Source organism: Eucalyptus grandis, chromosome 8, assembly GCF_016545825.1.
Source record: "Eucalyptus grandis isolate ANBG69807.140 chromosome 8, ASM1654582v1, whole genome shotgun sequence".
Classification (NCBI taxonomy): domain Eukaryota; kingdom Viridiplantae; phylum Streptophyta; class Magnoliopsida; order Myrtales; family Myrtaceae; genus Eucalyptus; species Eucalyptus grandis.
Window position 1 is genome coordinate 57,138,764 of NC_052619.1, and position 22,715 is coordinate 57,161,478.

At 41.4% G+C, this 22,715-nt stretch overlaps 3 protein-coding genes across 5 annotated transcripts; 1 reads left to right on the plus strand and 2 right to left on the minus strand.

Moving 5' to 3' along the window:
• The first annotated feature begins 1,357 nt into the window (after window positions 1–1,357).
• LOC104415232 (aldehyde dehydrogenase 22A1) lies at window positions 1,358–8,226 on the plus strand. Of its 2 annotated transcripts, none has more exons than XM_010026489.3 (14): window positions 1,358–1,592; window positions 1,736–1,779; window positions 2,755–2,859; window positions 3,485–3,612; window positions 4,014–4,136; window positions 4,473–4,626; window positions 4,761–4,864; window positions 4,944–5,022; window positions 5,241–5,336; window positions 5,465–5,602; window positions 6,060–6,275; window positions 6,694–6,885; window positions 7,472–7,615; window positions 7,700–8,226. In XM_010026489.3, the coding sequence occupies exons 1-14, from the start codon at window positions 1,481–1,483 to the stop codon at window positions 7,847–7,849; spliced, it is 1,785 nt and encodes a 594-aa protein (XP_010024791.2). In that variant the 5' UTR covers window positions 1,358–1,480; the 3' UTR covers window positions 7,850–8,226. The 2 variants fall into 2 exon arrangements, with proteins under 2 accessions (XP_010024791.2, XP_010024792.2); XM_010026490.3 differs by having other exon boundaries at window positions 4,014–4,108; window positions 4,445–4,626.
• A 286-nt stretch (window positions 8,227–8,512) lies between these two features.
• Window positions 8,513–14,806, minus strand: LOC104415231. Of its 2 annotated transcripts, none has more exons than XM_010026486.3 (13): window positions 14,265–14,806; window positions 13,992–14,178; window positions 13,513–13,585; window positions 12,748–12,895; window positions 12,518–12,627; window positions 12,120–12,260; window positions 11,904–12,045; window positions 11,679–11,822; window positions 10,784–10,944; window positions 10,619–10,693; window positions 10,341–10,479; window positions 9,458–9,727; window positions 8,513–9,276 (listed from the first exon to the last, which is right to left on the minus strand). In XM_010026486.3, the coding sequence occupies exons 1-13, from the start codon at window positions 14,508–14,510 to the stop codon at window positions 9,121–9,123; spliced, it is 1,992 nt and encodes a 663-aa protein (XP_010024788.2). In that variant the 5' UTR covers window positions 14,511–14,806; the 3' UTR covers window positions 8,513–9,120. The 2 variants fall into 2 exon arrangements, with proteins under 2 accessions (XP_010024788.2, XP_010024789.2); XM_010026487.2 differs by having other exon boundaries at window positions 8,514–9,276; window positions 13,517–13,585; window positions 14,265–14,394.
• Window positions 14,807–16,614: 1,808 nt separating this feature from the next.
• Window positions 16,615–20,678, minus strand: LOC104417544 (protein high chlorophyll fluorescent 107). Its single transcript, XM_010028799.3, has 8 exons — window positions 20,088–20,678; window positions 19,600–19,743; window positions 18,896–19,201; window positions 18,732–18,791; window positions 18,307–18,552; window positions 17,979–18,089; window positions 17,705–17,881; window positions 16,615–17,482 (listed from the first exon to the last, which is right to left on the minus strand). The coding sequence occupies exons 1-8, from the start codon at window positions 20,616–20,618 to the stop codon at window positions 17,093–17,095; spliced, it is 1,965 nt and encodes a 654-aa protein (XP_010027101.2). The 5' UTR covers window positions 20,619–20,678; the 3' UTR covers window positions 16,615–17,092.
• Between the last annotated feature and the right edge of the window lie 2,037 nt (window positions 20,679–22,715).

The following is a 22,715-nucleotide window of genomic DNA, read 5'->3' on the forward strand; positions in this document are numbered from 1 at the left end:
TTCGGTTCACATGCAACTGTACCTTAACAATATCCCATTCACTCTCTCATAAATGAAATAAGTGTGTTTGAATTCCAAGCAAGCAAACTTCTATGTAGGTTCTTGATATTGATTACAAGAAGATAGTAATGATAATTTATTCAATTACATCAAATCCCCAAATTAGTCCAAACATTGATAAGTCATATGTCAATTTTCAAGCTCCATGTTTGTTGGGCATATGTGGGATCTCGTTTGGAAAACTCTACAATAGAGATGACTATCCAATGAATAGCCTCATTTCTTTGAAGAGACATTTTATAAGAAGACATGAGCTAATGGGAAATAACAGTACACGCGTCCATCATGAGAGGTTCTTGAGCCACAAGAAATACTTGCTCGAGTTGAGTTTATTTGTTGGAAGATATGGTGGAATCTATTTTTGGTTATGACTATGCATTAAATCAATTAGGGATTAGATTGAGATATTGATTTGTAAAATATATCTTTTCCTTTTATTCATGTATCTCTTGTATTATAATTACAAAGTGATGTACATTGAATACAATAGAGAAAAACAAAAAATTTCCCCAAAACTCATGTTCTGTTCTTTGCTTCTCTATGCTTTCTTACATTATTGAACCCGGATTCAAATGTCAGACTTAATGTGTTGTCCAAACCTACTCATCACATAAAATCTATAAAGGAACTTTCGGACCGAGCTCAATCCTAGATAAAAGATGGGCAAGCTAGACCATTTAATTAAGAGCACCACATTACTTAATAAATGTCTCAAGAGCATTCTTAACACAATTGCCAGAAGAATCTTATCTACACGACAGTATAGTATGCATATAAAAATCACCGATCAAAATCATTCGAGATTCATCAGCATTGATCATCACACGATTCACCGTTTTCCTATTAACGATCATGATTAATCTAAAATCCAATTTTAGATAATTCCAAAATAGAACTATGGTCCAATGTCGTACAAGAGTAAAGCGACACCAATCGAATACATAGAAAAGTTTAACTATGGGGGTTTGCCCCGATAGTTATCCTTTCAACATGAAAAGAGAAAGTAAGGGCTAGAGAGGCGGTGGTTTACCTTGCGGCGGATGTCAGCGGTTCAAGTTCACTTTTGGATTCTTAATGGGGTTGGAGAAGGTGTGGGATTCGGATTCTCAATGAGGTTGGAATGATGATGATTTAGTTTCAAGCGTAGATTTCAATTCCCACATCTTAGCAGCGGAGTAAAAGTTGAGAGCGAGAGTTAAAATATGAATAGAGTTAAATTAAAAAGAAAAAAAAGAAAAAAAAAGTAACAGAACCGTTTCTCTCTCTCTCAGAACGACCTTTTTAAAAATATTCCAACTCCCCACGGACACTCCAAGCCACGCTCTCTCGTCCTCATGCGCTCCGATTCTCCAGCGCTCGCCAGCCGCTAACCCTAACGACGCCCCTCCTCCGCCGCGCCGGCGAATCCTCCGGCGATCCGATGGCCTTCTGGTGGCCCCTGCTCGTCCTCGCGCTCGCCTACGCCCTCTGCCGCTTCCTCCTCATGCTCATCCCGCCCAACGTCCCGTCGATCGAAGTCGACACCTCCGACGGTACCTCATCTCCACGCCCTGTTGCTTTTGCTGTTCTTCATGATCTGCGATCGCCGCGCGCGTTCGGCGATTGTCGAATGCGTTTCGCGGCATTGAGCGATTCCTCAGTCGGTGATGTTTCGTTTTTGCTTGGATCGTGGCAGTGGTGGACGACGGCGGCCAGGCGCGGGATAACAGCTTCATTTACGTAAGTTCGTGGAAATGCGGGTAACTCTTTGGTTGATTTGGATGAGATTTTATAGAATGCTTCAGATGTCAGTCGTTGGAGGTGTTATTGGACTCGCGATGCTGATGATTTGTATGTAGAGTGAGTCTGTCTTGTTATAGAAGGTTGTTATCGGTTGGCACGATCTGAATTTACTCATCTTCAACCAGTTCGTGTATGGAAGCTTAGGGAAATGCTGGTCGTATTTCGTTTTGTATACTTCAGAATGTCATTGGCGGTATGACTGGATTTGTAGTTTGTTGGTTGTAATGCTGCTGATTGATGCATAATATCCGATATCATTTCATTCTTCTTTGTCAGTTTGTTTGTCTGATATGTTCTAGAACAGCTTCATCTATGTGTGTGCGTGTGTAATTATTTTCATAAAATTTGTGGAGTGCGTGATTCAACAAATCCGTTGTCTTAGGTGCAGTGTTGCTTGATGAGTACTTACAATTTTGCTGAAACTGAGACAGCCTTGGGGCTAATGTTTCAGTTGATTTTACATTTTCCTCAGCACATATGTCCTGCATTGATTGGTTGTAGAGTCGGTGAAACATCCGTACTTGATCTCCAGCAGCCCCTGAATGCATGGGCAACTGGCGTTTATCAATGGATTATTTCTCATGAATAACTGGCGTTTATTTGTGTTTTCTTTTACTGAGCAAGAAGTTCCCTTGAAGAATGAAAGAACCTTCTGATCTATTAAAATGTCTAAAATTAACAAATTGCGATTTACTTTTTGTAGAGCTTGTGAAACATTGATAATTGTCTTACCACAATTGCTGAATGTATAAACAAATGCCGTCTACTGATGTATTGCTTTTGTGGCTTTTGGGAGGACTCGCCATATGATTTTCTAAAATATGTTTTCTCTTGCAAAGTATGGGAAGCGCTCTCAGAGCATGGGAAGGAAGTTTTTTGCTGGGTCTCTTTTAATCTCTGATCTTCTTGCAGATTCCTCCTAGGGGAAGGACACAGCAAGCAGATAGGAAAGTGCAGTGCTATGAACCTGCTACTATGAAATATCTGGGATATTTCCCAGCGCTCACGACAGCTGAGGTTGGGGCCTGTTAACGCAATCTTTCTGATTCGTACGTGGTAGTGCAAAAGTTTTGTCTTGTGGCTATGGCTTTAGTTTTCTCATCTGATACCTCGTTGTAGTTTTTGGAATTGGATTTTTTTACAGTTCTACTAAATTTTGACAGAATCATACTCCCTGTTAGCCTGTTTGACACCTTTATGTAAATACTTTGGTTTTGTCGTCTCTCCTTGAGCGGCGGAGGCCTTTATCCTTCTTTTAATTTGTTTATGAAAGAATTAAACTAATACTGATGGTATTGGTGCTGCAATTAATAATTCTTAACCTGTTAAATTCAAGTGATATCATAGCTTCTACAGGCCTTTCCATTTGCTGCTATGGCAGGAAGTAAGCGATTGGCTCATCTCTCCAAGATATATTTCCTGTTAAGTGAACATATGTGGATTATGTACTCCTACTTTTGGAGTAATCTATCATCGACTGTTGCCAATTTTTCAGTCAGGCAGTCTAACTGATGAATTATCAGAAAACTTTGTGATATGTCAGCTTTTTCTATATCTGCATGCTATGCTTTGTAACAGATATGCCCACATACTCATCTGTCCTGATATTACATTTTCAACTGTTGTGTATATATATTCCCAGGTGGAGGAGCGTGTTGCCCAAGCAAGGAAGGCGCAGAAAATATGGGCAAAAAGCAGCTTTAAGCAAAGACGTCAGTTCCTACGGATACTCTTGAAGTATATTATCGATCACCAACAGCTTATCTGCGAGTAAGGGCGAGAGCTTACCTATAGGACAGGAAGTCATTCCGTGAAAGTGCATTCATCTGTATTGATTCAGGCTGCAAGTTAGAATTTTAGATGGTGTCATCCTGATAAATCGCAGAATTTTCAAGTTTCGGTTTGAGGTTTATGCTTCAAATGTGTGCATTGAGAAGAATAGAACCCCAAACAACCGTCTATTGCTTATTCAAAGACATGACTCCAAAGCATCCCTCATTCAAAGCATTAGGTTAGGAATACTACGCGTTACATCTGCATCCAGATGATCCATTTGTGCAATACATTCTGTAGGTTATTTGGAGGGGTCCATATGGTTCTCTGTGACTCTGTTCGTTTTGTGCCCAAATTTTATTTCTTGGGCATGTTCATATTTTAAATACTTTTTATAGGATTTCATCACGTGACACTGGAAAGACAATGGTTGATGCTTCATTGGGAGAAATAATGACAACCTGTGAGAAGATCACTTGGCTTCTTTCAGAAGGTGAGCAGTGGCTAAAGCCTGAGTACAGGTAAATACACAAAATTTATCTTGTGTAAACCTTCTGTGAACTCACTTGGTTTTACAGTGAGCTTCATGTCTCTCTTGTGTAGTGGCAGAACTAAAGTAATTTATTTGACAGCTTTGGCACATCTCCCTGCTTTCTGAAACTAATGAAAATGGTCTGTAGTAGTGTGGTTTTAGTTCCACTGTGATAATCCTCAATTTTATCAAGATCGTGACATCTTTGAAGTTAAATAACAATATCAGTTCAAAGAACAAATACATGGTTCTGATCTTCTGTAGATCCGTTGCCAACTTATAAAGCATGTGCTGCAGATAATCTGATCGATCACAATTTTCATAGATCCTCAGGTAGATCCATGATTCACAAAAGATCCAAAGTGGAATTCTATCCCCTTGGTGTTCTAGGAGCAATTGTCTCGTGGAACTATCCTTTCCATAACATCTTCAATCCAATGCTGGCTGCAGTATTTTCAGGAAACAGTATTGTAATCAAGGTGATTTATATTGGAGAACAGCGTTTCAGTTTTTTTGCTGCATACAATGGCTTGTGTAGTTGCTATAATGATTATGAATGCATCACTTTTAGACTTTGGCTGTCGGATTGAAAGCAACGTGCTTTAATATGTAGGTTTCAGAACATGCTAGTTGGTCTGGATGTTTCTACTTCCGGATAATTCAAGCAGCCCTTACTGCTGTTGGAGCTCCTGAAAACCTGGTCGATGTAATAACAGGGTATAAATTTCGTTGTGTCATACATTCATTTTCTTCCTCTGGCATAGCATACTTAACCTCATTCAGATCTTTGCAACAGGTTTGCTGAAACAGGAGAAGCATTGGTATCTACAGTTGACAAAATTATTTTTGTTGGATCGCCAGGTGTCGGGAAGATGGTGTGAACTCTCTCAAATAGAGTGCATCCTTGCAACAGTCTTAGTACTTGTGCACTTAATTCATGGCCTGTTGGCATCTCCATGTCTATTGTTCCTTTCGCACTAGCAAAATTTATTCATCTATTCTTTCCCAAAGAGTGAACTCCATTATACAAAGGTATAATGTAAATATTTTTGTTGATACTTCAGTGACCTAGACGTGTGGATTATATCTGCAGATCATGAGCAAAGCCTCTGAAACCCTGATACCAGTAACACTTGAGCTTGGTGGGAAGGATGCGTTCATTGTCTGTGAAGATGTTGATGTTTCTCATGTATGAATATGCTTGACTTTGACTCTTTTTTTCTTTTAGATTGGTAGGTCTTTGCATTGTTCGCCCAGTGGTTTTGACATTATATGCCCTGCTGCTTAGGCTAACAGTAAAGTCTATTTCCTATATAGGTTGCACAAGTAGCTGTCAGGGCTGCTCTCCAATCAAGTGGACAGAACTGTGCTGGAGCTGAGAGATTCTATGTTCACAAGGACATCTATTCGTCATTTGTCACTCAAGTATCGAAAATTGTAAAATCAGTTACAGCTGTAAGTAGGCTGACATGATTTTTGGTGGATATTTGTCTACGGCTTTGAGCAAAGTCTTTATTGGGGGATATGGGTTCACTTGCGTTGCTAGATTCTTGCAATATCATGGTTGTCAGTTGTATCGTGCATCTCTTTTTCACATATGCTTCCTTACTGCATTTCATTAGCACCTTTAATCTTATCTTTAAACGCTTGGGATGAAATTTAAACCAATAATCATTACTCAACTGATAGTGCGAGTCCATTTATATAATGAAGGCACGTGGATTGTTTGGTACAGAAAACGAACTTTCTATTGCTCGGTGATAAAATGTTGTCAGTCCTGCTTTTATTTCTTATCATGTGAAAGCTCGTCATATATGGTTTTCGTAGACACATTTCTCTTGCTAAAAGCATGTAAACTGGTGAAATAATTCTTTGAAAGGGGGAAAAAAGGTACTGAACTTTCTCTTTGCAGGGCCCACCACTTGCTGGAAAGTATGATATGGGAGCCATCTGTGTGCAAGAGCATTCTGAAAGGCTTCAAAACCTTCTAAATGATGCATTAGACAAAGGAGCAAATATAGTCATTCGTGGAAGTTTTGGCAACTTAGGTGAAGATGCAGTTGACCAATTTTTCCCACCCACGGTGATTGAAAATGTAAACCACACTATGAAGTTAATGCAGGAAGAGGTAATTATTGGCAGTCATTGCTCTTGCTCCATGGCATTACATATGCACGTGTTGGTGATTGCCATTTGGCTTGGTAATTGCATCAGAAATATTGCTTCTATTTTTAAGTCGTCATTTATTTAGCTTGAGCAGAGGGATATGTGGATGCTTTCACGCTCATAATTGGTGAACTTCCCTCAAATCATGACAATACCGGACCTGTAATTACAAAGTTCAGTGGAATGATTAACAAAGTGCATTTTTTTTTCACTGCCAGCATCAAAGTTGCGCAGACCCCTATACTTTGAGAATTGGCAGAAAGATGCAACTAATTTATATACATAGCAAAGTTCTTCACTATTTTGTTTTCCATGTTCTGATATTGTCCGTGCTTTACGTGGGAAAGTGCTTGCTAAGTCATGTGAGTTTGGCTGCACAGGCTTTTGGACCAATCATTCCAATAATGAAGTTCAGTACTGATGAAGAGGCTGTACAGCTTGCCAATGACTCTAACTATGGACTGGGTTGTGCTGTTTTTTCTGGAAGTCAGAAACGGGCTAAACAAATAGCCTCTCAGATACATTGTGGAGTTGCTGCTGTCAATGACTTTGCGTCAAATTACATGTGCCAGGTGATACCTTGACCTGATTTTTTTTTTTTTTTTTTTGAGTGGTACCTTGATTATAGGGCTCGAACTGATGACGCACTTATTCGTTCTATGGCTGAAGTCGCTCATTAAACATTATACGTGATGATATCCAGTTGGCAGCTCTTTTACTGATGGAATAACATGGTACATGAATTACCTTTCCTTTTAAGAGGATGGGATAATAAGGGACACCTGCTGATCCTATTGGGCATGGGCTTTGTTATCTCTACCTTCAAGTGCAGCATGCAAAAGGGTGGCGCTATTTATCTATTTATGTTTGTCCATGAAAGGGTGGGTATGGAAAAGCTACAAACACTGCAGCCTTTCTTAGGACACAATTGCTCACATAGTAGGTTAGCATCCTCAAGGGAGTTGTCATGACCTGGCCCCAGTTTCACTTATCAACAGGGGACTAAACATGGTTTACACAGATATAGTTGCTACCAATGATTTAACGATAGCCACCTGTGTGTGGGCGTTCTAGTTGTAGACAAAAACAAACAGCTTTTCAACAGGTTATTTATATCTTGTTCAGGCATGTTAAGTGAAAGTCGTTTTGAATTTTCAGTCTTTGCCATTTGGCGGTGTGAAGCACAGTGGATTTGGAAGGTTTGCTGGTGTTGAAGGATTGCGGGCTTGTTGTCTTGTGAAGTCGGTTGTGGAAGACAGGTGGTGGCCATTTATCAAGACGAAAATACCAAAGCCAATCCAGGTAAAAGAGGAACTCCATGTCCAGATGATACTGAGTCTGCTTTAGTTAATCCACTTGCTTGACCGTGCTTTCTGCCTACTACAGTATCCTGTCGCGGAGAATGGCTTCGAGTTTCAGGAGTCCCTTGTGGAGGCGCTCTATGGTCTGAACATATGGGATCGTCTGAGAGCACTGGTCAACGTCCTGAAGTTCCTCTCAGATCAACACCCTTCTGGTATTAAGAGAAGCGACTGAACAATGTGCAGACAAAAGGAAAAAAAGAAAGAAAAAAGGACGCTCTGCAGAAACTTTGGCAAGACAAGTGGGCAGCAAGATAGGTGATTTGGCCCACGGAAGGAAAGATCAGATTTTGACGACTTCACTTCGCTCTATCCTCTCTCTGGTGCATTTTAAAGTAGGTGCGGGGCTCTTTCCTTGTTTCTCAAAGATGGCATGGCCACAACCACAGAGAACAATGGACCGTTTCGTTTCCTTTGGGCGGTGCTAACTTTGAGATCAAAGCCTTGAGTTGGTGGATGTAGATGTGTACTCAAAAGGGAAAGAAGAGTTTTTAACTCACCGATCGGACCACTTTTTTGTTGTGATGATAATCTTGGTTAAGATGTTTCGCATGTCTGCTTAGAGCGTCCTGGATAGACATAAATTGAGCCCCCGGCGCTGGGTTCCACAACCAGCTGTGTGGACCCAAGTCGGGGGATGCAGGAATCTGTTAATTTGGGGACCCCCATTGCCAAATAACAAGGGCCTGAGTACAAGCTGCAAGGACTGCCATTTTAAGTGCTAACGATGCGAGGTTCCGATGTTGGATAAAGGTCCAGATGCGGGACTGGGTTGCAGGTCTGGGTTGTGGGTCTGAGCATTGCGATGCCATCAAGAACCCTAGTTCACTCCCCACAAAAACCCAATTGCGATTATTACTGCCAGGATGCTGGGGACCCTTGAGAACAAGCCGCAGGGACCTAGACCAAACGACAGGGACCCTAGTTAGGGATGGGAACCCAAGTCCGACGATTGAGTTTCTGTGTCAATCGGCCAAGCAACTCGGGATGACCTTGTGCGATGGAAATCGAGTTGTGTCAGCCTATCAAATTGAAGTACGGACTAGCTTAAAATTGAGCTTGACATGATACTCTTAAGTACCTGGAATTTGAGCTCTAGTTGAAGCTTGATTTTAGATTTTAGATGAGTTCAGCTAGAGTGATAATCAAACCCGCTCCGAGAGCGTTAAAGGGTTAATTTGACTCAATTTCTCCCCCTACCCTACACTCGAGCTCGCCCATGAGCAGGTCTGGGCCAGAATTTGGGCGTGCACACACACGAGAGCGATTCACTAGCATACTTTTTCAGAAAGTCCTTCGACTAGTTTTATATCATACGAGACTAGTGCGCTTTCTTTTCCAGTCGAAGTATGATGAATTATCTCCGGGGGGAAAGTTGTATCTCGAAGCAGCTTCGACACATAAAACCATCGCGTGTGGAGTAAGGATCCATCCTCTGGAGAAGCATCAGTCGTGCCTCAACGCCCCGATTATCTCCCACTGAGCGGTGTCGGATTCGAGAGAAAGGCTAGTGCTCAATCCATAACCGTGTCTTCGACAATTCACTACGGCAACTACGAACTTCTCATTCTCGAGCGACGTAGGATATATCAACTGTTCGTCCTGTAAAAAAAGGAATTAAGGGTCAATGACCGTCCATCGTAAGTTCCACGCAGAACTCAGAGAGCTCCGTTGGATGGTTTTTTAACTCCAGTGGCCGTACGAGACAGAAACGTAAAGGAGTTAATCAGCTGTGGTTGTACTGTTATGCGTATAAACAACCAACAAAGGTAATAGCGATTACCTCAGGGAGCCTGTCGAACTCATCAGGAGTTATCTGTAGCAACTCTGAAGCTGTTTGACCGGTACACCATGCGAAGATTTTCCCCGTGTCATCTGCCAAAACTATTCTCAAGGCAAATGTGCTGACAACCTCGGAATCACACCCGCAGCGGCAGAAGCTGCATTCGAGGTTCCCGGGAGGGGTCTTTCTCACGAAATGGCCGCAACAGACATGTGAAAGCCTTACATCAATTTGACAGTGTTCAATCTGGTCCAGCCAGACCTTACAAATCTGCGTACGGGTTGGAAGAAGAGTAAATTGAAAATCAAGACGGTTGTCTATAAATGCCAAGAGATTCAAGGAATAAATTAGCATTGAGATGCAGCGTCACATACAGTGTGACAAACATTATCCTTCCGTGTGATATGGGCATATCCAATACATGTGCTTAGGAATATTAGAAACTTACATATGATGAAGTTCCTAGGTGTGGAGATATGATCTTATGTCCTTCACTTGAATGACATTAACACGATATTTGATCTACGAAGTGACTGTTAATTTTATCTTAAGCTTGATTTCAGATCACAATAGCGAGTAATTAGAAACTTACACATAATGAAAGTCAAGGCCATCAGCAATCTTGTCAAACCTTTTCGTAGTTTGTCATAAATAAAATTTTCAATATGGAAAGTGATTTTTTGCTTGAAATATGTCGCAACAAGCCATAATAAGAGCTTTGATCGGAAACTTTTCACTGGCTTAACCATAATTTTCCGGTTATAAAGAGTGAAGAACTAAAGATCACCTTTGGCAACAGATCCAGATAAAAACCAGACACGCAAAACTTTCCAAAAGTTATTTTTATGATTTTCAGGTGTAAATTATTGCAAAGAAATCTTACCTGTGTGGATCTACTATGGCTAGATAGATCGGAAATGCATGATAATCTATGGAGGCAAGAGGAGTTCAGCATTGCTGGCAAGGAGCTAAGATTGACAAGGGAAGCTTTGCCATCATTCTCAAACCATAACACTTCAAGGCTGCACAATGAAGTTTATCAAACATGTAACTTCCATCGTAGCATCACAAGTAAAATATACGCTTAGTCCTTTAATAAGGCTTTTTCCTCCCTTCAGCACGCTTAAACCAACATAAATGACAGGTTTTTAATGTGCCTACCACTTATTTTTGGTCATTGAGCACGTCAACCCGGAAATATAAATAGTGTGGCCACAGCTTAATCTCTTTAAAGACCTGAAAATTGATAAATTTTTGCTGGGTAAGACCGAAAAGACAATTTGCTTCTATAAATTATCAACAAACCCTTATATTCTGAAGCATTACCAAGACTTTGAAAAATGCAGTCTTGCCCATACAGCACCAGTTGTGTCCTCAATGCACAGTGAGAAGATGACACCTGCTGTGTTAACTTCCTTATATGCGTCTGTAACAACCCCATACAGGCTGATACCGGTCATCTTGTCGCGAAGATCTATTACAAATGACTAAAATACCTTCAGTTCAGTAATGGTATGCACAGAAATAAGCCAAGGACGTTACTGATATCAGCATATCACAAATCAAAGACTTGGACATAAGTCTCTGTGCATGTGTGTACCCATGACATCTTATTCATAAATTAGCTTGTCACTGGGAATCTTGATATTACAATTGTCATCTTCTCAGAGATGCGAGCCCTTCAAAAAGGGACTGAAGTTTATTAGCGACTGCAGGTAGCATGCATTGGATTTTGTTGTCTATTTGTAAGAAATTGCACTTCCAATGATATAACATTGAGTCTACTGTTGAAGTGTGCATAGGTACACGACATATAAATCCAGCTCAATGGATGATCAACTCATCTCAGTATATCAATTTTGACTGGCATGATAGTACCCAAGTTGAAGAGACAATTACAGGGGGGATAAGCTTCAGACAAGAAATGGAGGAATGCTATCTGAGGCTGATTAATGTAACTTACATGATGTCAATGCAACCAATGCATCCATCTATGTGCTTCAAAGAACCTCCTCAGAGGCATCTTGATTGAAAGGGAAAAAAAGGTAGAAGCTAAGAGGGGAAATTTGGAAAAGAACAAAATCACCTCCTCTTGCGGGATAGCATAAACCATAAACCCTTAAGTCATGTGGGAGAACACCCCAGCAAAAAGCAAATTGTCATCATTGGAAACAGTTAAGAGTCCTGCTTAATGAAATCTAAAGCAGCAGAAAATACTCACTTGAAAAGGATAATTAGTGAAGTCAATTGATCCCTGAGAATCACGTGGCAAGGTTACTTGAGAAACCATTTGGCTCTGAGTAGGATCTACTGCAGCCAGCAATCTTGATCCTTGACACCGATTTTGTGACAATGCTACATATACCTGGTTGGCACCACAGTTATTTTGTTATTATTAAAGGCAACTTTTGTAGTTGAGTTATAGCATTCATGGTCCAGTACATACTTGCTCCTCATGCTGGATGAAAGGCACCAAATATAATTGTGTGGCACTGCCATATTCAAGACACAGTTCTTCTGCTGTTTCGAGAGCACTCTCGATGCAATTTGCAATATATGGCCTATCCAGCGCAATCATGCTTCCAACGCTGACAAAATACTTTGTGAGAGCAGAGCATCCTCAAAAATGCAAAAGTTGATGACATCATAATGTAGTCAATACCTGAAAAGATTGGCAAGGATAATTTGTTCACCCCATAGGAGAAACTTTAACTTGCTACCATCGTTATCGACAAGAGTGATTTTTCTCCTTTGCAAACTGCTTGAGCTTCCTTGAATTTCCGCTGGCCCAATAGCTTCGATCCTATGGCGCCCAATAAAGCCATACTTCTGTTATCTCATAATATCCAAATCGATAGTTTGATTGATCCAGATGGAGATGAAGTAGTTAATTTTTTCAATTTCCAGAATACATGATCTTTGTTATAATTCAAAATCCTCAGTTCCTTTGATTTTCTTGCCAAAGTAAATAAAGATTGAACAAAGCTAATTAACTAGTTGCGGAATAAATGTGACTTCTGTTCTATACATAGAAAGACAACGTTGCAAGTTTAATCTGACCTCGCATATAATGAATAAGAAACTCCTCTGTTCACTGCATCAAGAGATATAGAAGCAAAAGAATCTGAACAAAATTGAGCTCCCAGAAGAATAGCGTCATCATCTTGGTCCTATTAGAAATTAAGAACATCATCACAACAGCCAGAAACAGGTAATAAAGCTCATCAAATTTGGGTTTCTTAGAAAAAATGGTTTTATGATCTTCTGAGCAGATGGTAAATGCAATTCACCTCATCCAAAAGTATCACAAGGTACTCTGTTGGTAAAAGTCGTGGATAACCAGATCCCTCAGCAGCAGTTCTAAGATGGCATCCAGTGAGGAATATCTCCCTCCCTTTCTTCAAAATCCCATTTGGAGGATTCACCAAATCATAGTACCTGTCATAAAAAGCATGTGACTCTTATTAGGTCCCCAACAACGAAATTACTTTGTGAACTTTTGGCTGTAAACCCCTGCAGGGGTTCTAGTTCTTTCCCTCCAGCTGATCATTATTAGGGAAGGATGTGTTGAAAAGAGCACAGCATCTCCGATCACTTTGACACCTTTTCCATTCTTGAGAATTAATGGGTTAAAAAGGAATTCGTTTTCTTCTTATGACCCATAGTCATCTCTTTTGAGGGTACAGTTCATATGCCCAATCAGTAAAGAAGAAAAATAGATATATCCTACAATGATTGTCGAGCAAGCGGAAAGTGTCTCTGCAGAATTTTATCCAGACAAAGAAGACACCCTTATGGAAAAGGCTGTTGGCAAGTAGAAAGAGAAACTATAGAAAATATCAACCGTACTTCTCATATATAAAGAGACATGAACCATAGTAAGTTGACATTACTCAGAAAATAAAAAAGATGATAAGCTGTATTAGACTGGTAAATCTTCAAGAGTCAGAGAAAACTGATAATTATATGGATGAATCCATCACGACAACTTGGCAAAGCTGAAAAGTGAAAACCATTCCAGGATATGAATCATATGCTAGCGTAGGATAGGCTACCTACGATGGAGATAAAGATCTATGGTGTTCGAGCTCCAAAAGTCCCCCAAAGTAAGCATGTAGACATTCGTACCTGAGAAGAAAAGTTCGTTGGCAACAAGCTCAATAGAGATCACTAAACAGAGGATCATTGAGCAAACAGAAGAAAGAAGAGTTTCCACGAAGTGGATAATACATGATCCTATGACTCAACTGGATATTACTATTTTGCAGAACAATAATCGCCAGTATTCGTAGTCGAAATGAAAATCCCGTCGAGAACACACATGGGCATTTCTCTAATTGGTTACTTGAAGAATCAGTTCGAACTTCCATCAGTGATTTTGATTTCCCTTAAATTTGTCTTTCTAGCAAAATCCTCTTCGTAAATTTTCCAAGCAAACTTAGAAGGCTGCAGAAAGTTCCCTTACACTCGATGCCTCGTTACTAGCGATATAACGCGAAGTTGTAACAGAACTGAAGAAGAAAACTCAAACTACCTGGAAGCACAAAAGCATCGACAACTACAGCTTCCAAAACGCTGCTCAGAGACAGAAATCTCTTCTCGTAGATCGAGTCGATGGTAACCGTGTTCGGAAGCTTCGCCCTCCGATGATTCCTCTGCAGCAGGTTGATGCATTCTGGCCTTCTCTTCGACGCAAAGACTCTTTGCTGCTCATTCCACGCCTTCACACACAGACAAAATTCCAGCGAACAAGCACGAAGATACGGAGATAGCTCGAAACCAATCAATCGAACACCTATCATGTCACCTGAGAGAGATCGGACAGCAGAATCGCCGCGGTGACGCCGCTGGAGTAAGCGACGCAGGTCCTGAGAATCCTCGACACGATCCAGCTCCAGCTCGGTCCGGCCGCCCCCGCTGCTCCGCCTTCCGCCTCGCGACCGGTCTCGTCCAGCTCCTCCGGCGTCAACGCGGACCGCGCCCGCTCGACGAACGCGAGGAACGGATCCTCGCGATCTGCTTCCCGCGGATTTCCATCTCGACAGATCTCCATGGCGATGGCGATGGAGTCCTCAATCCCGTCGGGAGAAGAAGATGATGTCGTCGTCGTCGGCGGCGGCGGCGGCGGCGAGCGAGCTCATTGCTTCGACTCGCTGAGCGGCGGTGCGAGTTCGTGGCTGCGGTTGCGATATCGGAAAGAGGGAGGAGGGGAGGAGGGGGGGGAATGGCGAGCGGAGTGAAAATTTTGGCGCGCGGACTTTGAAATGGGTGGGAGTTGGACTTTTCTCGGCCCATATGCGAATGGCCCAATACAATTATGGGCCTCTATATTTTGGTCTTGCAACTCCTGGCCCGATAGCCCTATGGCGATGCGTGATGTTGCATTCCAGTCAATATACGTAAGGCCTAAGTAGCACCGCCGACCAATTTTTTTTTTTATAAAAAAAATAGCACCAAACCAACACACGATATGCCAACATATCGTTTCTCAAAAAATATAAAATTTTGACATGTTAGAACACATTGTATATTAAATATATATTTTTAGATATATACATGATAAATTTTTATGATAAATTTTTTTTACCAAAAAAACATTTTTATGATTATTTTAATCAAATTAATTTGATTCAAATTCATAAATAAACAAATAATAAAAAAGAGTCTATAATGAATTTACATTAATAACATTAATCTACTATTTGTTAATATCATTCATTGTTTCAATTTGATAAATTAAACTCCCATTGGAGAAAAAAACAAGCAACCTACATTCCTGAACTCACGTGTCAAAGTGTGTCAAAGAGAAGAGAAAAAACAAACTTGGGGAGTTGGAAGAGAAGAGAATACTGGTTTTTTCTTCTTTCCCTTTTTATTATTTTTTGTTTTTTTACATATTTATATTTCGATCTCTCATTTATTAAAAATTTTCAAAATTGACCTTATACATATTGGGATTCCAAACTCACATATCGGAATTCTCAACTCACATGTCAAAAAGTGTTAGGAAAGTTAACCAAATGTTAGATTTTTCGACACGTGTTAAGCAAGTGTTGGAGAGTATTAGACATAACGGAGTATTTGACACAGCATAAAAGTTTCTGAAGAGTGTCAATGCTTCCTAGCATAAGGCTATACAACCAATCAATAGGGATTGGATCAGATTGGATCGGGTGCACGATTTGAATCAATTCACCACAGCAGTCGAAGCTTAAAAAAAAATAGTTTGAGGCTTAAATTGACCCGAGGATGATAGTGAATCTCCACGGAAGCAATGTGAAAACTTGAAAAAAAATCTGTGATTTACTAAAGTTTGGCAATTCAGAATTTAAAGCTGATAATTCATTGATAAGGAAAGGCCTCAGCCTTCATTAATTATATTTAAAAACGGGCCTATAAAGATAGTAAACTCGTATTCTTCAGGCGCAAAAATCAAATCAAGTTCAGCTCAAAGGAGACGAGGAAAACCAAAGAAGGACGATGCACGTTCAGAGATTTTGTGAAAATTTTACTAGGAGATGGCTTCACGGGGAGGGGCAGAGAGGCACGGGGGAGCTCATGAAGTCCATTTGGAGTTCTGCCTCGAGATTGGTTGAGAATGTCGAGGACGGCTGAGCAATCATGACCGAGGTAGGCATCGGGGATCCTCAGCTGGAGCACAAACCCCTTGGATCCTAGAGAATTTTAAGGTGTCTCAGTCTTTTGTTGCCATTGTGCCAAGGAAGCCATGTTTGGCATTCCCCATTTGTGGGACGACAGCTGCGGCTGACTGGTCCGTCCATTATTTATTTTTTATTTTCCTTCCTTTCATGTATTGTTCCGGGTAGTTCTCAGTCCGAATCTCCAAAGACTGTCTTTCTGACCAATGTTTCATAGGAATTCAACTCTGTCGGATCCCCTCAACTGCGAGGAATGCACTCTCTTGTCTATGCCCATTCCAGCATAAAAAATGAAAGTGCCTGTCTAAAGTGGATTCAAGGGGGTAGATTTCTATCCTCTTCATTTGGGGTCTCTAGCTTTGTACCACTGCCGGAGTATCGTGCTGTCAAGAGACTGACAATTGACTAAAGCTCGAGGATTTCCTTGCAAGAAGAGCCAACATCAAAGAAAGCGGAGTAACAGGAACCGCTGGAAAAGAAATTAACATAGGCATACTATGCCAGAACTTTAGAGATGTCATGTACCAGCCGAAGGGCAAAGTTCATACGCTAAGAGAGCAGTGATATCGTGCAGAAGAAAATAAAATCTCGGTGATAGTCTGTTGAGAAGATTAAGATCCATAAAATTCCATCTGTACTGTTTCAACGTGTTATACACAACTTTTGATACAAAATCATGAACTCACAGTGGCTAGTAGAGAGGAGAAGGGATGAGAAGATGGAGACAACTTCGATTCGGCAATGCCAGCTTCCTTTCAAGTCAAAAGGCTTGGATCTAAAGATGCTCCAGGTCGACTGGAAATATACAGATGTTACAGGTTTGCTTCATCTTACATGAGCTTTCAATTTACATTCTGATCATGGAGAATCGCTTTTAGGTAGGCCTTCAAGAAAGTTGTCTGGATGTGGAGATTTCCTTCATAAAGCACTGATGGTTCCAAATGAAGTCCAATCTATGTGTTCTTCTAGTTTTCCTTTATGTTATCAATTGGGGCATCGCTTTTGCTGCTTTTCCTTTAGATCTCCATACTCTTCTTGGAGATCTGTTTACCTCTTGTCGAGAACTTTTAGATGATGTCATCTGAATGTCCAACTCAGCGGGTTCCAACGACAGCTTCTCCTTCACAAAAGCATCCAAATCAAACCCACTCCTGCTTGCCATCTCCTTACCATCAAGACTATCAGAAGAGCCAGATGACTGCTCATCAGGACTAGTTTCATTAAGCCCCGATAAATTTTTCGAGGGATCTATTGCCTTGAATGAGTTTTGGTCCAAATTTAACAATCTCTTGATGCTGTCAAGTGCAGGGTCAATGATATCCATAAATCCCGTGACCCAAGAAGCATCGTCGACCAATTCAGTTCGCTGTAGCATAAATGAAAGAAATTTCTTGTCATGTGTCTATGACACTAATGGACTAAACTGAATCTCAAAGCTACAGTACTGCAAATAAAACTGGGTTTCTGCTATACTTCTCATGCGGGCATTTAAAGAGAGTAAGAACTGTAACTGTTATTGATGAAGCGATTCTGGAAGTTCAGATATGATAAATTACAACCAGTTTGCTTAGGTTAAGGAATTACTCACCTGCTGGAAGTACAAGTTACGAATCTCCTCAGAACGAACAGAATTTCCTTGCTCCTCTTCCAGAGATGCCCATGTCATCCACGTGATGTAACTCTGGGAGTTTATGTTTAGGGAGGATCTAAATAATCTCCTAGCTGCTGATAGGTTACCAATCCTCTGCTCCAAAACTCCCCAAGCCTGCAAATAACCTGGGCGTCATATAAGTACAAACTGAGCTACAAAGCTCACAAAGCCTCATTGCCAGAGCTCCACCTGTGAATATGGAGATACTTACCTGGAGACATCGAGCAGCACTTTCTGTTGTTGAATTAATTGACAATGCTCTCTGGTATAGTTTCCTTGCAGTGGAGATATTTCCTTCTTTCCACTCCATCCACCCCCAAGCCTGAAAATGCCAGAGTTCTAAGTATAGAGTCAGCCTGGTGATGGTTTAAAACGCAGGAGCAGAGAGAGAGAGAGAGAATTTTGAGTCTATAGAGGAGTTGAGCTATTTGAAGAGAAACTACAAGTGGAAGCTAAAAAAAATTTCCGGGAAAATTGAGTTAAAGTGGATTGGACTTAACACGGAAGAAAAGTCCAAAATGATGGAAGTGATTTCTTACAATCCAAACTGCTTGATGCTTTGGATCCAATTCAGATGCTCTCCTGAACAACACCCGAGCAAGATTTGCAGTTGAGTGCTTATACTCCAATAAAGCAAGTGATTGCAGGAGAACAGGATCCCTTGGATTAAGCGTATGACCAATTTTCAGAAGTTTCCTTGCCTTCTCAATGTTCCCCATGTTTGCTTCAAAAAGTCCCCAAACATGCCACGCAAACCTGTTCTTAGGGCTTGCCTGGACGGCTCTCTAACAAAACAAAAGAAAGAAGAGATGACGAGAAGAAATCGGTATGACATAATTTCAAAAGAAGGATAAAGAATAAAAGAGACCACGGTCTACACAGTGCACACAGTCTATTCACACTACGCTATCTTTAGTAATATTTAGAACATCCACTTGCATGATCAAGTGACAAGAAAAGTCACCTCAAATAATAATCTAGCAGCTAGGTTGTTTTCAAGTTGCATCTCCATCTGTGCCCAAGCCTGTTCACGTGAGCTCGATGATCAGAACCAAGGTAACAATACTAAACCCAAAAGGGGAGAAAAAGAATCTCATCCAAATATAAAGCCTCTGCAGAAAAACTTACAAGCCAACTGGCACAGCTTTTAGGATTACATTTAGTTGCCTGCCTGAACAAATATCGAGATTGTTCATACCGGCTAGATCTCACTTCCAACCGTGCAAGGGTTTGGTATATGTACTCGTTGCCACCACAGTATTTAAGACCTTTAGCAAGCAGATGCCTTGCCTTCTTAACATTTCCCTGTTTAAGCTCCAACACTGCCCATCCATGCCAAGCAGCAACATGTCTCTTGTCAGCAACTGTAGCCGCATCAAACAATTCTCTCGCTCTCCTCACATTGCCTAACCTGTTCTCCAATACAGCCCAGCACTGCTTGAAGAGAAATGGGATTTAAGTAGGAGAAACAAGATAGGCCAGGAAAGTTCACTGAATAAATCTAGCATCGCCAGGAAGTAGCGCATCTATGGAAACCAACAAGAGCATTAGGAAATTCTTGGATTTAGTAAAAGATGTTTGTGTTACTTCTTATATCAATCACCAATTCAAAATTTGCTGGTTAATCCAGTTTTCTTCCCAATTGCAGATACTCTCCCCAGGTCACCAAACAATGCTCGCAGATCACAAACTTTTCACATTTTATTAGAATTTCTGTTAAAATTGGAATCATTCACATCATCCCTAGTTATTGTTCAACCACGAAATTGGAAATAATGTCACCGAATTTATATCAAGTTCACCATCATAATAATTGTGACAGAGCGACGAACCTGCCATATATAAGGATTTTCGCCTTGGGTAGCTTGGCAACCTTTCTCATACACTGCTCTTGCCTCGGTCGTTCTCGATTGCTTGCACAATATCTTCCCCAATGTCACATAAGATCGACCGTCTTCGGGCCAGTAGGATATGCACTACAACAAAATTAAAATCAACATCCCAGCTCGCCTAAAAGAACAGAACTTATTGCTCATTAACCCGAATTCTCACAAGTGAAGGATGGGAGAGTTGCAAATTAATAGCACATCAGAGCAAACTAACATCATATCCAAGTAGGGCCTGAAGAACAGAGGATCTGATGTGGTGCCATACATAGACAATCGAGTCATTATCGAGGCATATATAACTTCAGATTCCCAACTGGATTCGCAATCGATCAGCAAACCACTTTAATTACTTCGAATACCACCCTCCAAGCAAAACGAATGAAAAGGCCAGAACAGTTGTCGACACGAATCGCAAATTGACCCTTGCTTACCCTCTCGAGTATCTCCTGCGCTTGGACGTACTTGTAACTCCTCGCCAGCACCTTCGCCCTGTACAAGGCCAGGTCCAGGTTCACCGGGAGCCGCTTCTCCTGCGAGCCGGACTCCACCCTCTCCGGCTCGAATATCGGCATCTTCTCCGCGAACTTGCTCAGGCCAGCGTCGAGCGCCGACGACTTCGGATCGCTCTCGACGACGACGCCGTCACCATCCGCCTCACCGCCGACGGAGTCCTCCTCGCCAGGAGAATCCATCACGGGCCGGCGGATCGCGATCGTCTTCTCCGGAGCCGCCGCCGCCGCCGCCAACGCCGGGGGCTCGTCCAGCGGAGCGGCGCCGGCGCCGGCGATCTCGAGGGCCGCGGGCGGCGGCGGCGGCGGCTTCTTCGAAGAGCATGGCCGGGTGGAAGGAGGCCTGAAGAAGAAGCTCGAGCGGTTGGCGGGAGGCGAAGGGGAGTAGAGAGCGAGGCTGGAGCGATGAGAAGAAGCTGCTGCGGAGGTTGGAGCTGGAGAGAAGAGGCGCATTCTTGGGGGCGAGGTACGTCGATTCTTAACGGATAAAAACTGAATCGGAAAGAGGGAGTTTCAGCTTGCGAGAGGGGAACGTGAGGCGGGAGAGGGAGGTAGGCGGGAGCGGGCCAAATTACCGGAACCCCCTTCACCCCCCAGCTGCTTTCATCGTCTGCATGGGACGTGTTCGTTTTACTCGGCATATAATACCGAAATTTATTTTGCCAAATTAACACGTTTTTTGACGTGTTTCCTGCTATAAGCCCATTCTGCTAGATCATTCCATCTTTTCCTATTTTTTTTAGTAAGGCCTTTTTGATGCATTCATTTGTATACGGACTCGTGCATCACCGGATCATTTATATTTTTTTTTCTCATAATGAATGGAGTTCGATTATAAATTTTTTTATCATTCTATCACAATGATGTGTTTAATTAGTTTGCAAAAGGATTTTAGTGCAAAGTCAATCATCAAGGACAAAGTTAGTAGCGATTTTTTAGGGAATTTAAGGATTTTCAATTTAAGAATTAAAGGTTACTCATTTAAACTTCACAAACTGAATATGAAATATTATATTTGAAGCCACGTGTGCAAGCTTAAAAGCCAGACCTAATTTGTTTATTGAGCTCGTAACGTGTTTCACTGAATGCTTGTGTCCACAAATTATCAAAAAAGAGCACAAGTGAATTTCCTTTTTCCTACCTAAAGAAATAGAACTTCAATTGATTTTATATCAAACGATATATTTATGTGTCATCACATGATCAAATTATCCTCGCTAATTTTCATATAAACTATCAAATATTCATTTTAAAGTAGAGGAGCACTTAATTAACTCACTAATACCACACCCTCACATAAAAAGTTTTAGTATCAGAGCACTATCAAAGATTATTGGCATGTCGCGCGGACGTAAAAAGAGGGTAACGGTACACTAGAGCTTAGGAGCCAAAAGGGCACTTTAGTGATTGTACTATTCAGATCCCGATGATGGCACTGGTTTAGAATCGGCCACGTCGCCTGTTACTTTTGAGTGGCTTAGCCCTTTCAATCAAAAGAGAAGATCCTCTGGCCACGTGGAAGCTTATAATTGGTGGGATTTTGCCCAAAAATCTCTCATGGTCAATCTTCCCGCATGTACGTTTAATATAGACAGTGTGAAAATGAGCAAACGGAAGGGGAATACATTAACACTTACCAGTCACCACCGATAGCTCATGAGTAATATTAAATAAATTAAGAGTTGAAGGACGATATTATATATTAAGTCACAATTTACGGATTATTTATATTATTATTCAATTTCTTGACATGTGCGTAATATCACTTTTGCTCGTCAGCATTAGAAAGGGTCATGAAGCTGAGTTTGTTGTTTTCTAGCGCTATTGCTTTGGCTAGCATTCACTGTGATGTTCTGTATTGCTTACTCCGCCGAAAAAAAGGGAAAAAGTATTTATTATCTATGACTTAAAATTGACTCTAGTAATAGCATGTTTGTCTTCCTCACTTGAAACTCGAATCACCATCTTATTCTCGTCTCTTGAGACCACCCCCAAGAGCACGTGCTCACGTATTTTCCATCAACCGATTGCTCGAAAAGCTCCAGCCACCCTATGCATTAGGAAAAAGCGAAGCAAAATTACGACTTTACATGACCTAAAGAGAATTGCTTCCATCTAGGGCACGAACTTTTTGGATCCAGACGAGCGAAACACATCACATTGAAACCACACGCCCAGCTTCAGTTATACATAAATCTTGATCTGGTCGGACTCCACAGGTGTGGACAAGGCGAATACATTATGCCCCCAGTGGAAATTGTTCTGTAAATGGTTGCTTTCTTCAGTCGGAGAAGATAGAAAATCGCGTCAGCCATGACTAAACCACCAAAGACAAGTGCACCTGCAATGCGAATTCGAAATGGAAGTCCGACGCACACATGAATCAGCATTTTGTCGCTCGGAGACGCTTGAGGTTTTGAGAGGGTTGTGTCACGGGCCGATCGATTGGGATCGTGATCACGCGGCGACTCACCCGAACCGTTGAGAGAGAAAGTTAGAGAGAGGAGCTCTGAAAGGAAATGAAAGCTTTAATATTTCTGAAATAGATTG